The following is a 14216-nucleotide window of genomic DNA, read 5'->3' as shown; positions in this document are numbered from 1 at the left end:
CTGGTACCTAATGCCACCAGGCCTGTTCTTCAGTTTGTGGGACATCCCTGTGCAGATGGGAGGTATGGCAGAGAACCTGTGGAAGACTTGCATCCTTCTGGAAAAGTAGCCAGAGGTCAGACGGGATCCTTGAGGCATTTTAGGCACAGACACTTGGATGCAGGCAACTGCTTGATGGCTTGGCTTCCACAGACTGAGTATATCTCCATTGGCCAGAATGAGGACTTAAGAGACTTGTGATCAAACGCCTGCACTGAGATGCTTCATCTCAGATTGACCTCTACGCACCCAGCAGACTCTGTACTGCAGTTGTCAGATCTCTGGTCTCCCAGAATGATTATTTCCGGTTTATTACAGCATGACAGTAAGCAAACACTGAGAGAGCTTAGCTCTGACATTGTATCTTAACTAAGACCCTGAGCCCTACTGAATTTGCTGCAGAAACACTTGAGTGGCCTTGCAAGAGCCCGTTTAGGTCTGCCAAGACCTGTGAGACCATGCTACTGCAGTCCGACAGGCTAAGCCAGACCTGTGCAGTCAGTGCACATCCTCTGGCACATCCCCTGTATTGTACCTATGCTTACCTAGTATCTGATGTAGCACAACTCCTCTGTTCCCCCATAAAATGGAGCTGTCCGTAAAATCATGCTTTGCATTTGGTTCAGACTTGATTTTGGAAAAGGCAGTCCCAAGGAATAAAGAAATTACACCTCTTGGGAAGAGACAAAAGTGCAGTTATAATTTCCCAGACAATCTCACTTTTGCCTTGGCACAATTCCCACAGCATACCACATAATTAAAACTAAATGAAATGTTGCCTTATGTGTTTAACACTCAGCGATTAAACATACCATCTTAGGTTAATATAGAGACTCGACAAATTCAGTGAGGCTAAATTTCAACTCAGATACTTGTGTCTGCAGAACTGTCCCTGAGGGAGTAAAATCCTGATTAGGCATTTTTACGTACGCATACTGCATCCAAAAGCTTCACAGAATCACGGATTCATTACGGTTGGAAGAAACCTTCAAGATCATTTGGTCCAACCATCACCCTACCACCAGTGTCACCCACTAAACCATGTCCCTAAGCACCACGTCCAACCTTTCCTTAAACACCCCCAGGGACATTTCTTTCATAGAAACGAACACGATTAAAAGTGTTTGCACTGAAGCTCAGGGTGTGCCCTCTTTCCACGGAGTTCATATACAGTTTGATGCACTGAACACTTGTTTATCCCAATGATGAAGTGCTCCCTCCCCTCTCTCCCTCTCAGATGGTCTCAGGAAGCAGAAAAGGAGGCAGAAACGAGGGGACAAGGAATAGCACTGCTCCCCTTCCCATCCTGCACCCACGAAGACTGCCCAATGAGCTCGTTCTTTCTGCAATACGCAGTGCATTTGACACAAACCTATTCTCACCAGAAATGAAGCTCCCAGTAAAATAACCATATGAAGAGATTTTACCTCTTATCTCAGCTATTGAGGAAGATCACTTAGGTAGCAGCATGATATCACAAAATAATGACATGATGAACAGAGTGATAACAAGGGGTAACTTCTGTAAGAAACCTTTTTAGCCAAACTACATCTCAGGTTAGCCATACAATTGATGATTTGTAAACTGTTCTGTCTGAAAACTTGATATTGCAGAATATTTTAAAGATTGGTTTTTCAACTGCTTTCCCTTTTAAACATCATTGAAAGTATTACATTCTCCTAAAGGAAATTAAATATCCAAGTCACATGAAAATGTTGAATACAAAAGGAAGATGAAGCACATTACTCCAGCAGCTGTTGAGGTTGTTTTGCTGGGAATTTAAGGAAAATCCTGGCTTCTTTGGTCAGAATGCCAGGCAGGAATGGAGACGTCTATTTTTAATTCTAGAAGAAACTGAGATAGGAGTGGTTCTGTTTTTGAAAAAACAGAACAAATGAGACTAGAATAGTAAAGACCATTCACCCAGATAAATTAGTTCCGAGAAATGGGAAACTGAGGAAGAAGGCACGCTGCTACAAACATCTCATCCTGTAAGCTCTTCCACACACTCATCTGTTTCCAGGGTACAGCTCAGTATTCTGCCAAATCTACTCCCTTAAGAAAGTTGTTGCAGAACCTTGCTGCTCTACTAATTAGAGACTTCCTTTTAATTTCCAGGCTGGAGTGATTTATAACCAAGTTATATCCATTTGTTCTTGTCCCACCGTTAGCCACAGGTTTAAAATCATTAGTTTTCAATCTACGGTCCATGGACTCAGGAGGGGTACATAAACTACTTCTAAGAGATTTTTAAAATGTAGTGGTAATGAAGCAAAGCGGACCTAACAGGATGTAATTTGTTCTGACAATGCTACAGGGTATGCAGTATTATCTTTGGAAAAAGTTTAGAAATCCACAAATCAAATCAAACTGAAAAACACTGGCTTAAACTGTCCTTTTCTCTTCCTCTTGTTTATTAGCTCTCTGATATATTTTCAGACAGGAGACATGGCATCTTCTCAACATTTCTCCTTCTACAATAAACGCACCAAGCTTTCCTAGCTTTCTCCTTGCAAGAAACGTCACTGTTCTCCTAACCATCCTGCTCTCCTTGTAGCAGCTCTTGCCATTTCAAACAGAATTGGACACAGGTGACCGGAATCCCACAAGCAGTATCACGGTGCATCACACAGTTATGCTAACATTGCCCTAAATCAGCTGGAAATACAGGATAAAATCCATCCCAGGATCACATATGGCCTCTTCACAGCTGTGTTACGCTGACACCTCACTGTCATCCTTTGGTGTACTGATATACTCAGATCCTCTCTTCACTCATTTTTATTCATCCCCAGCTGCATGGCCTGTCCTCTGCATTTGTGTGCCCATGCCACTACTGTCTCCTCATTCCTCAAGGCTGGCAAATTCCTTCCGCGTGGTATTCCAGCCTGCCCTTGCACAGAACCACGAGGGCATGTGCTGAATAAGGGGCGAAGCATCAACTTGGAAACCTCTATCGGTAAGCCAGCTGATGGTGCCACACTGACTGAAGAAGCTGATCACACACAAAATGCCTGACATGCATTAAATGCAAGTGATTGTGGTTGGTAAATCATCAGCATATTTGGACTGATATTAAAAGGGGGCATTTCAGAAGATGAGATGTGTTATTTTGAAGCCAGATAGTCATCAGTAGCCAGGTTTCTAAAAGCGTTCAGCTCCCATTTAGGCAACTGAATAAGGTGCAGCACTGCTATGCTGCACAATGCCACTACCTAGGCAAAAGCAAAAAAAGAAAAGATGGCTTTAGTTAGAAACAGGGCATAGAGCATTTTTGAACAGTCCAGGTTATACAGTTTTTATTAACTAACGAAATGCGCCTAACTAGCCCAAAAATCATTATACCCAAGTAAAAAGTCATGGTTTGATTTCTCCTCCAATTTTATCTTCGTATTCTCTACCCGTACACAGAGGAAGTCAGATCTAGAGCAAAACTTCTAGATGCCTAACACCAAAACCAAAACCACCACCAACAAAAACCAACCACCATATTTTTCTTGTATAATGACCATGAATTGCAATTTCAAGATTTTTTTTTTTACTAATGTTATCATATTACTGCACCGGTAATAGGAAGGCTAAATACAAAGACGCAGCAACCAAGTGATAATTAACTTTCTGCAGAGGAACATAAAGCTACAAGGATGAATAATTTTATTGTCATGGAAAGGCTAATACTTCTCTCATGGAATTAATCTTAAAACTTTGAATCATCTGTTTGGGAAGCTGCATTGAACATCTCTCAAGGAAAGACTCGATGGGTAACAGTTTTACCATATGATGTTCAAAGAGGTATTAACCAAGCTGAAGATACCTGGGGAAAATCTGATTTTGAAGAATAGGGTATATACATCAGAAAGAAGATCCATTGATAGGTTTTATGCTCATGGGCCACATTTTCCCACTATCTGTCGGTCAAACACTTTTGTGGCTTGTTCTACAACATTTTTAATAGCTTTTTCCTCCTACAAAGCTTATACACATCTTTCTTTTTCAGGGACGTTATTAAGTCTAGTTTCAAAGCTAACTAGACTTCATGCAAATTTTTCATCCACAGATTTTTATTATTAATTTAAACAATAAAAATCACAAATGAATACTACAGCACTGAGCTGCAGGTACAAATTGACTTAAATTGAAGGAATAAATCCCATGCCACCTTAAGTTTCCTGCACAGATAATTCTTGAGATCCTCATTTTGCGGCTCTGCTGCATACTGGTTATGTTTATACAGATAAATTAAGCGGTGCCAGGGAACATTCTCAGGCATCAAAACTCAATTGTCTATGGTATTAAATTGTTAGAATTGTCCCACAGCATGTGCCACAGGAACAATTTTAGTCTGTTCCAACTACCACTCTTCCAAAAAATTGCCAGGGCACAGTTTGCAAGGTAGAACGTGCCAAGAACGGTTCCCAAGAGGCAGTTTCAGTTGGGTGACCCAGTTTTAGAAGGGAAAAAAAGGTAATACATGGACATTGTGCCAGCTGACGCTGCAGCAGGGGCTGGTTCTGGACTCAGTTCACTTGTGGGTATGGGCACAGCCACCGTGTCCCTCTGTAGGGCTCCATCGAGCAGAGGAGATGCCTTGATACCAAACCTGAGCTTAGCTTTGAAGCCTGCTAATCTCCAAGAGGCCAGCAAGAGCACGTGTAGCTGCTTCACGCTCATGCTGTCATCCGGGCTGCTGCAAAACAACCCTCTCCAAGCTTCCTCTTGCCCACATCAGGGGACTTTTGCGTTACAAAAGGAGCTCAGGACACGCTCGCTTTGCTGCAGGCACTCCAGGTGCCTCTTACTGCAGAGGAAGAGGCAGGAGGTCAGACAGGAGGAAAATATGCTGCTGCCAGCCCGCCCTCCTCCCTTCCTGCTGAAATCTTCCTGATCCTGAGACCTTGCTCGATTTTGTTCACCCTTCTGCACACAAAGCTCATCGTGACAAAGTACCAAGGCTGCAGAGACAGTGTAGCCCGGCAATACAAGGCACGCTCTGGCGGTGTTACTCCCCGAGATTACTGGCCCTATTCAGTGAACTTCTGCAAGTAAGGCACGTGGCTTTTGACTTTTAACGGGAAACAAAAAATCTCCCAAGGTTTCACGAGTAGCATCTTCTCAACATTTCACCTCGGAATATTTGTATTTGACCTTACAAGTACAGCATGTCTATCTTTCTTCCCTATAAACTTTTACTTTCTGAAAGATAACCATGAAAATAAGGAAAGGGGAATGGATGTGTGACATCTCATCAAGGGTTTGTAATACTTTATTTTAAACCGTTTATTCTGTAGCTCTCTCCTTCTGATGAAGTTTCAATTACTTGATTGAATAATATTCTCTGAAACAGCACATGATGTGCTTGTGTCAAAGAGGCTCTCCACAGAGGCCATCAGCTACCTTTTAAAATCAATGACATTCATGAATTTGCATCTGGCTTCTCAAGGAGAAAATAAAGGAACCTCTTCCCCTGGTACGTCTGACCTTCTCATTCTAAGGCCAGCTTGTTTCGAGTCTTCTGCAACTCTGAACTCTGACGTGAAGATGGATAATATCATTCTTGGAGGAGATAGATCTTAAAGTCTATTATATTCCCCTTCTTAAGGATTCCAGCCATAATTCTCTCTTAGTAATTGGGATTTGCTCACTGCTCCACACAGTAATGCATATTCTAGCTATCCACTCTGTCATGCTGCCACTGCGTTTTTAACAATGCTGATAGCAACTGATATTATCGAATTCTGCAGACTTTTCAGGCTCTAGGCTTGTTCGTCTCTTTTTTTCATTTCACCATTTCTGAGCAAAAATGTTTTTATTTTTTACTCTGTGATGCCTCACTGCTGTGACCCTGCCATTCCTCACAGCTGGATCTTGTTAGTTTTCAAATATTGAGTCCACACTGCCTGATCACGCCACAGACTTTCCGTCCTGATACGTTTGCTGTCTTTATGTTTGCAAGATCAAAGCTAATGCTGTTTATACCACAGTGCTAGAAAGGTTCACTTCTCAAAAGGTAAAATAACCTCAGTGTTTGAAAATCTAGCATTATTTTTATACCATGTCTTCTACTACTGATAATATCTGTGTTTCTCCTCGTCCTTGCTTCGTTGTTCTATATAGCAATTTTCTTCATTAAACTTCTAGAAGGAATTTTGGAGAGAACTGGGCAGCAGCCCCATGCCAGTGAAGCCCCTTGGGTTGCAAGGAAGTAGAGCTGGGCCAGCGCCAGCTGCTTTCTAAAACTCCTCTTCCATTTGTGTTTCTCAACAGTATTCAAGTTCTCTGCTCACCAGATTCTCCTCTTTTAAATTCTCCCCCAGTTTCTTTCTCCCCTCCTACACATTTTTTTTTTTCCCAATGAAATGGAATTTGTCCTCAAACTGCCTGGCTAACTTCATGCATTTCCTTTTATATCTTACTATTCTGTTATCTTAGTGTTTCTCAAACAGTGGACCGCAACCCCCAGGATATTCATAAAAGGCAATTGGGAGAGTTATAAGACGCTGAAATTTTTATTACACTGTAAAACAAAAAACATCTCCTCTCCAATCCCAAAACACCTTTATCCTTCAAAATCAAGTTTTGCTATCAAATTCTCAAATCCCTCATACAAATAAATGATATACACTTCTTAGATGATACATTTTACTCAGGTTCCCTGTAGGATCAAGGCTGTGTGATTTTCAGCCCGATGACCACATTTGACTGATGGCAGGTATCTCCAAGATACTAAACTTCTGCAAGTTTTGTGACAAAGCTGGTATGAGGACAGAGCAGAAAGGATCCCAAATTCCCACCAGCAGAAAGACGGGGAGATTTTAACAAAACCAGGTGGCAACTTGAGGGCACGAAAGCAACACACAAACAGCTTTCAGCCAGCTGTAACACCACCGTGTCCTTGTAAAGTACAGAGATAAAGAGCCCTTGAGGAGTCTGCAGGTTCAACTACCGAAAGGGAACTGATGCTGTCCGAGGCAGGGATTTAGGAGAGAACTGGTGATGCTGTGGATACAGGGTATTTGGGGAAAGAAAGGTCTATTTGGGATGCAGAGGGGACACTGAGGTAGAGCACTTCTCCCTCAGTTCCCCCATTCACAGAACACACCTTTTACCTCAATTTTTATAGCCAAAACATAGAATATGTGAAAATGCTTCCATGTAATGAAACTGGGATGGCTGCACAGCCACATCTCTCATCTCACCCACAATTTCCCAATCTGACCTTCAGTTCTTCATCTTCAGCCCTCTGTATCTTCTGCCAGAATTTTCTGCCGAAGGTCAGACACCCACTGCTGCTCACACACCACTGAATAACCTCAGCTCACCTGGTGGGTCAGCACCGGTGCTGAAACCCAGATCAGAACTTGCCTGGTGCTCCTGGACTTGCTTTCCTCTCCCTTAGGCTTTCTGCGCACGTCTCCCCTTTGCAGGAGGGGAATACCACAGGGGCAAGCGTGGGCAGGAATGGTGGTTAAGGACCACTGATTAGCCTGGGATGTAGAATAATCCCAAATGAACATTGAGAAGACCTCAGTGCTCTGCCTCACAAAGTCCTTTGCTTCTGGTAGGTTAGGCCATATCTCTTAGAAAAATGACTTAATGACTTAAGTGGCAAAGAAACCACTGTAAAGGTAATTAACAAATGAAACTTTAAGTTACAAAGGTATATACCTCATGGCTAATGCAAATTTGCTTGACTTCAGCTTCCAAACAAAGCATTTGTGAAGTTAAGGAACACTGCACTGCTTGAAATCTCCCCCTGTAGGCCTCCATACACCATAATCTGTCAATTTTTAATCTTCTTTTGAATAGCAAGAAAATTCATCCCTTTAGCTCTTCTTCTTTCATTCACTTAAATCAGTCCTGAAACCTTTTCAGCCTTACACTTGAAAGGGAATCTTGACAGGTGTTAGAACTGGACAGAGTGTGCATGGGCACCACTGTGGGCAACCGAAATCCCTTTTTTCTGGCATACATATTTAGGAACTACATTGGATTTCTTAAGTGCAGCACTGCAGTGAGAGTCCCCACTCAGAGGGCCATCTATCACAGCCCCTAATTTATCTTCTAGATAACTGTTTTCTATAATATGGTCTCCTATCAATTGGCTGCCTCCCACATTTTGAAGAAATCTTACACTGCATGTGGCATATTAAAAAAAATGGGTTGTTCAAGCAAGCCCTGTTTATTGTGACATCAAAACCAGTCTACAGAATTATCTGCCCTTACTACAATTTATTAAACAAATAATTTTTGTGTGTCACCTGCAAATTTCAGTGGCAATTAATATGTGTTGCTCTTGTAACTAATTGGTAAGGATAGCGAGGAACACTGGGCTGCAAACAAGATCCTTGTCTGACTCCACCAGACACCCTGCTCGTGTGCTGGCATGAGACTGGATTTTTCTAGTCTTCCACAATTCACCTCTATACCAAGATCCAACAAAGAGCAGTAACAAAGGCTCAGGGAGCATCAAGGTCAAGCCTTTTAAGACTCTTATATAAAAGTCACCTGGTCCTGCAGACTTCTTTCAAGTATGAAGGCAAACAACAACACAGCTGCAGTGAAGAATTTCACCTTTTCATTCTGAAACAACGCCGTGTTTTAGAGGAACTTTTAACTGTGGCATGTAACCTCTCTCTTACGGCTGCTTTGGCTCCAAAGAACTGGAAATCGGGTAATGTGAAACCAGTTTCTGAAAGATTTCCAGGGAAAATCTGGGGAAGCATGGAAAGCAAGGAAGGTAGGACCAACACAGCTATTTTAAGTCACGTTTCACAAAACAACTAGAGTGCTCTGAAGAAGTCAAAAATATGCATACTGTGGAAACGTGGTTAATGAAGTCCGCTTGGATTTCAATAAATCTGTCATTCTCAGGTCTTAAAAAAATGAAACTCCCAGAGGACAAAAATAAATGTCCTTGCAAGGAGAAATAATTAGAAACAGATGGTAGGAGAATACTGTCAATTTTCAGAGTGGAGAGAGGTCAATGGTGGAGTCCTGCAGGGATCTGTGCTGGAACTTGGGAGCTGTTCACTTATTTATAAATGAGCTGGAAAACAGGGTAAATAGTAAGGTGACAAAATTTGCTGCTGATATTCATTCAGGGTGGCTATGATAAGGGCTGACTCTGAAGAAAGACTTTCCAATACTGAGTGACTAGGCAAGAAAAAGGCAAATTAAATTCCGTGTAGATAAACAAATACGAGGTTATTTCTTTGAGGGGAAAATACCTAACCACACAAAATGATGTGCTCCAAGGTGACTATTACCACTTCAGGAATGAGATCTTGGGGTTATAATAGGTAGTTCTGTGAAAACATCAGCCCACTGCTCGCTAGCAGTGCAAAAGTGAGAATTAGGAATTACTGGGAAAGGAACAGAGAACGAAAGAGAGAATATTATTATGGCATTGTATAAATGGATGGTTTGTCTGTCTTGAATGCTGCATGTATTCTGGTCCCACCACCTCCAAAAGGATACAGCAGACTGGAAATGGTTCAGGCAAGGGCAACAAAGACAATCAAAGGCATAATACAACCTAAGGACTAAGGAATGACAAAGTAGCTAAAGACTCTCCAGGTCTCACAAACAGGTAAGGGAGGGGAGACAACACAGGTCTGATCAGGACCAGCACTGGGAAGGTGTTTGGGGATCCACTGTTCGCAGCCTCTTCCAGTACATGAGCTGGGGGGTTGCATAGGTTCAGAAAGGGACTAGATGAAGTCATAATACAGAAATTCCACCGAGAGCTTTCAGATGCAAGGACTCTGGCTTGGGAAACCCCTGAACCCATGTGCTGGAGGCCAGGAGAGTACCATGGGCCAAAGTGAGCTTCCTCTGAGCTGGCACTTTTTTGGGCACATTACAGGCGGCTGTGTAGACAAGACACGGGACTGGGCAGGCCTGAGGTTTGGCACAGTATGGTTGTTTTGTCCAATTGTCCTCTTACTGCACACATGGACTCAGGTACCTACTGAAAAGCACACAGGTTGGCTTTATCTTACTTGTCCAGGGAACATTTCTATGCCTTTCTTTAGCTTTGCATGGTTTTATCTTCTCTGTAACTTGCAACATCACAGTAAAGGAAAAAGTAACGACAAATATCTAATAACAAAACAAATCACAGCAAAACTGAAGTGTAATTTATTTAACTTATCTAGGAGTAGGTCTCAATAAAAGTCTTTATTTGTGAGGTTCCTTGCAAACTTTAAATGCAGCGTATTAAAGAGCAATAACACCTCATCTCTAATGCATTCACTAAGTGGTTTTGTTCGTACAGCTGCTCAAATCAGCTAAGTGTACGTGCCAGCATTCATACGTATAATTTTGAAACTGCAGGGGAGGCTAGAGGCTGGAGAATGAGGCTTTCAACACTGGCTCTCAATATATGAAGCACACCCTGACAGCAATAAGTACATGGAGCAAAACAAAACAATATAAGCAATGGCAAAAGCATACAGGAGCCTAACGTATGATGTACTCACATACACACAGAAAATACCTTTTGTTCTACAATTTTTCTGTTTAATTGTGTTTATTGACATGATTAGATAGAGACACTGATTCAAAATGCATGTGCTTAAGATATTGCTTACCTTTTCCTTATTTAAAAGCACCTCTTCAAAACAAGAGCTATATCATGCTGACGAGTTATAATGACTCATGCGGTTGAGAATGGGATCAAAATGTTTCTTTTAAAGAACTGAGATCCTGAGCTATTATTTGCAATCCTAAATCAAGCATGACCCCATGTTGAAAACGAACTTCCAAGGACATTTAAATTACATGAAGTATTATTGTATGATCTAACGATACTCACATTACTAAGGTCCATAATAAGCAAAATCAAAGCTACACTCACATACTTGTTTATTTTACTACTTCAGGTTCAATTTTGCTCCTGTACTATGCAGAAGTACATGCATATGTGGTTGACTTTACTATATTGTTACCTGGGAGATAAGCATCTTAAGCTTGTTATTGCTCATCACTTATACTCTCAAAACAATAAAATAGTAACGGAAGCAGATCATATAACTTACAGGAAAACTATCAGAACTCATTAAAACTCTCTTGTCCTGCACATTTTGCTCTACATTACACTTCTGTCCCATCACCATAGCTTTCTTCTTCAAAGGATGCAACCCAAACCAACACAGATTTTCTGATAGCTTTCTCTCCTTTTGAGGAAACTTTTTTGAGGTAACACAGAAACGTACAGTCAGGTAAATGCTAAATTATGTTACAACATTCATCAAACAACAAAATCAGCCTCTTGCAATAGCCAATATTGTTACAGTTCTTTAGGGGCATTTGGGTACAAGCTGGGAATGATGGCCACTAATCACCTGCTATAGAATTATTCCCCTATTGTTCTAATTTTGGAGTTAAGCAGCTGAAAATTGGTTCTGCTACTGATGTAAAACTCATTTTGTTAACTTTTAATGCCAACAGCACATTGACTAGCTTCAGAGATGATAATTCCATGTTATTTTGTCTGAAAACATATCTCTAATGTCATGCCTGCACATGTGCAGGATGCTGTACCCTGGTTGGGCTCCTGTGGGTCAGCTGCATGCACTGGTTTCTAAACATTATTATTCACCTGAGCAGAAATGCAGCAAAGGAGGCAGATTCATTTTTATCTACCTTCTAGTGGCATAAAACAGTAGAACCATATGAATAAAACACTGTTATCCCTGATGTCAGTAAGTATAAGAGATTTGGAAATTGCGCTGTCCTGCTGCATATGGGGCACAAACAAAACAGGCTGAGGATGCACCAAACTGGTAAATATTCATGCCACCCTTCAGCAGCGGAGCAGTAAGGAGAGGAGACAGCTGAAAGCAAAAGTCCTTAATGGAGCAGAGGAGACGTCAGTGGTGCAAAGATGAAACAGTTTGCTCTGCCTGGAGCCAAGTGACATGACTATGTACAATTAACAACACCGTATCAGAATGCGTGTTATTGAACAGAAAAAGTAGCTACCAACGTCAAATAGGAATCCCAATGCAGAGAAAATGAACCCTGTCCTAGTCCCGCTGGGACTGAGGGGAAATCTACCAATCTCAAGCGACTGCAGATCAGTCCCCAAGTGATAATGAAAGAAACTGCACAGAAACATAAGTAACAGAAACAGCATAAAATACACAGAACACGCATATAAACGGCATCTCACGGAGAAATGGATAAAGCTGTTTCACCCAAACCAGAAATTTCCAGTAAGCCTCATGGACAAGGTGGCAAATTGAACAATGCTGAAGCTGCTTGGCAAAGAACTCGGAAGAATTATTGCTCATGAACTGCAATGAATGTAGGTCAATTTGGGGGACTGAAAAAGTGCCCGTGAGCCCATTTTGGAGACATCTGGCTCTGCTTCCCTAACAGCAAACCCCAAACTTCTCAATTTCAGGGTCCGATCGGGAAGACGAGCAGAAGGTATGCTTTGACTTCAGACTTTTTTCCCCCAGAATTATTTGAGGTTTGATCTTTTCTACCTTACTGAAACTGGTTTTATTCCTGTCTCAACTCCAGAGCCCATTCTTTACTCCCCCTCTGCCTGCCCGCTGCCCACAGCTGGCCAGATCTCCATAACTCAGGAGAGATGTGCTGGAAATGCACAAGGGGTGTCCTGGTGTTCTCCCTCCTTCTCATCATGCGCTTTCCTCGGGGAGACTCGGGATGCGATGGGGAAAGTCAAATGAAGTCGGGAGCCCTCCTGAGCCAAAACCAGTGCCTGAGACGGCATTTTTTTTTTTTGCGCTCCTAACCCACGGAGGAACAGAAGCCTTGAGCACGGCAGGAGAAGACCCAGACCCCAAGCCCAGCTCTCGAACCCCGATGACCTCGGCTGCCCTTCCAGCCGGCCGGCAGCATCCCTCGCCGACCTCCCTCGCCCCTCAGCTGCCCGAGGCGCCCCCACGCCTCCATCTCCTCCCCACCACAAGCCCCAAGGGACGGAGGAGGGGACCGGGGAGGGGGGGGGGGTCTCCTGCTGCCCCCCGCCGAGCCCCCCCCCCCCCGGGCCGGGGCCGCTGCCCGCACTCACCCGAGGTGAGCTGCATCCAGGCGCAGATCTTGTAGACGGTGGCCGTGTTGCAGAAGAAGAAGAGGATGAAGCAGACGATGCAGGCGATGATGAGCATCATCGAGAGCCCGATGAAGAAGGAGGCAGCTTTGAAGGCTCCCGAGGGCAGGCTGGAGAAGTCCGTGAAGCTGCCCCGGCAGGTGAGTTCCCGGCTGAAGCCGTTGCCGATGCAGTAGTGGAAGAGCCCGAAGTAGCCCGCCTGCGGGGTGTCCACGCCGTCCCCGATCCAGTAGGGCTGGATGAAGCACACCACGTTGACGATGGCAAAGCAGATGGTGAAGATGGCCCAGAGCACGCCGATGGCCCGCGAGTTCCGCACGTAGTTGGTGTGGTAGATCTTGGCCGCCTCCTGAGCCGGGAGCATCCCCGCTGCTGCCGCTCCTGCCGAGCCCGCTCCCGTCGCCGCCGTCCCTGCAGCCGCTCCGGGCATCCTCGCCGAGAAGATCCCCCCTCCCCTTCCTCCTCCTCCTCCTCCTCCTCCTCCTCCTCCTCCTCCTCCTCCTCCTTCTCCTCCTCCTCCTCCTCCTCCTCCCCGCTCACTCCTCTCGACGCGACGCGCCCCTCCGCCGGGCTTCAGGCCAGCGGCAGCTCCAACATGGCCCGCCGCCGCCTGCCGGGGCTCCGCGCTGCCGCCCGCCGCCCTGCCCGCCGCGGGGCCGCCGGCGCCCCGCCGCCCTGCGCAACCGCGGCCCGCGGCGGAGGGGAGGGTGGCGGCGGTGTGTGGGGTGGGGGCGGAGCGGGACACGCCTGAGGCGGCGGCGGGGCCCTCGGAGCCCTCACGTCCCGGGGAAAGGGGCGCCCAGAGCGGGAGAGCCCCGCGGAGGCGCTGAGGTGGCGGCCGCCGTGGGGCGCGGGCGGGCTGAGGGGAGCCGCCATCCCCTCAGGGGCTCGTTGCCCGGCTGGGGGTGCCTGGTCGGGTGGCATATCCCAGGGGAGGCGTTCAGGCAACATTTTAAAGTTTAACCGCCCCCCCCTCCCCCCCCCAACACACACACACACCCCTTTGGGTTTTGGTTTATTTCTTTTAAACCTGTGTTAGCTGTTCCTTTGCCAGCCGTGGAGCTGTAAGTGCTCCTCTAGCTGCGGTGGGGCG

The 14216-nt window shown here is 44.7% G+C and overlaps 1 protein-coding gene across 3 annotated transcripts in view; it reads right to left on the bottom strand.

The window, feature by feature from the left end:
- LHFPL3 (LHFPL tetraspan subfamily member 3) overlaps window positions 1-13622 on the bottom strand; it is a 263261-nt gene extending 249639 nt beyond the window's left edge. Inside the window, exon 1 of one of the 3 annotated variants that reach the window (XM_048068469.2) lies at window positions 13085-13622. In XM_048068469.2, the coding sequence (XP_047924426.1) occupies window positions 13085-13553 (469 nt within the window). In that variant the 5' untranslated portion in view covers window positions 13554-13622. The remainder of the gene's footprint in view (window positions 1-13084) is intronic. The other 2 variants (XM_048068468.2, XM_048068467.2) reach the window with 2 other exon arrangements.
- Window positions 13623-14216: the final 594 nt, after the last annotated feature.

Source organism: Anser cygnoides, chromosome 1 (assembly GCF_040182565.1).
Source record: "Anser cygnoides isolate HZ-2024a breed goose chromosome 1, Taihu_goose_T2T_genome, whole genome shotgun sequence".
NCBI lineage: Eukaryota > Metazoa > Chordata > Aves > Anseriformes > Anatidae > Anser > Anser cygnoides.
The sequence above is the reverse complement of the archived record's forward strand: the minus strand, read 5'-3'. Positions and strand labels throughout refer to the sequence as shown.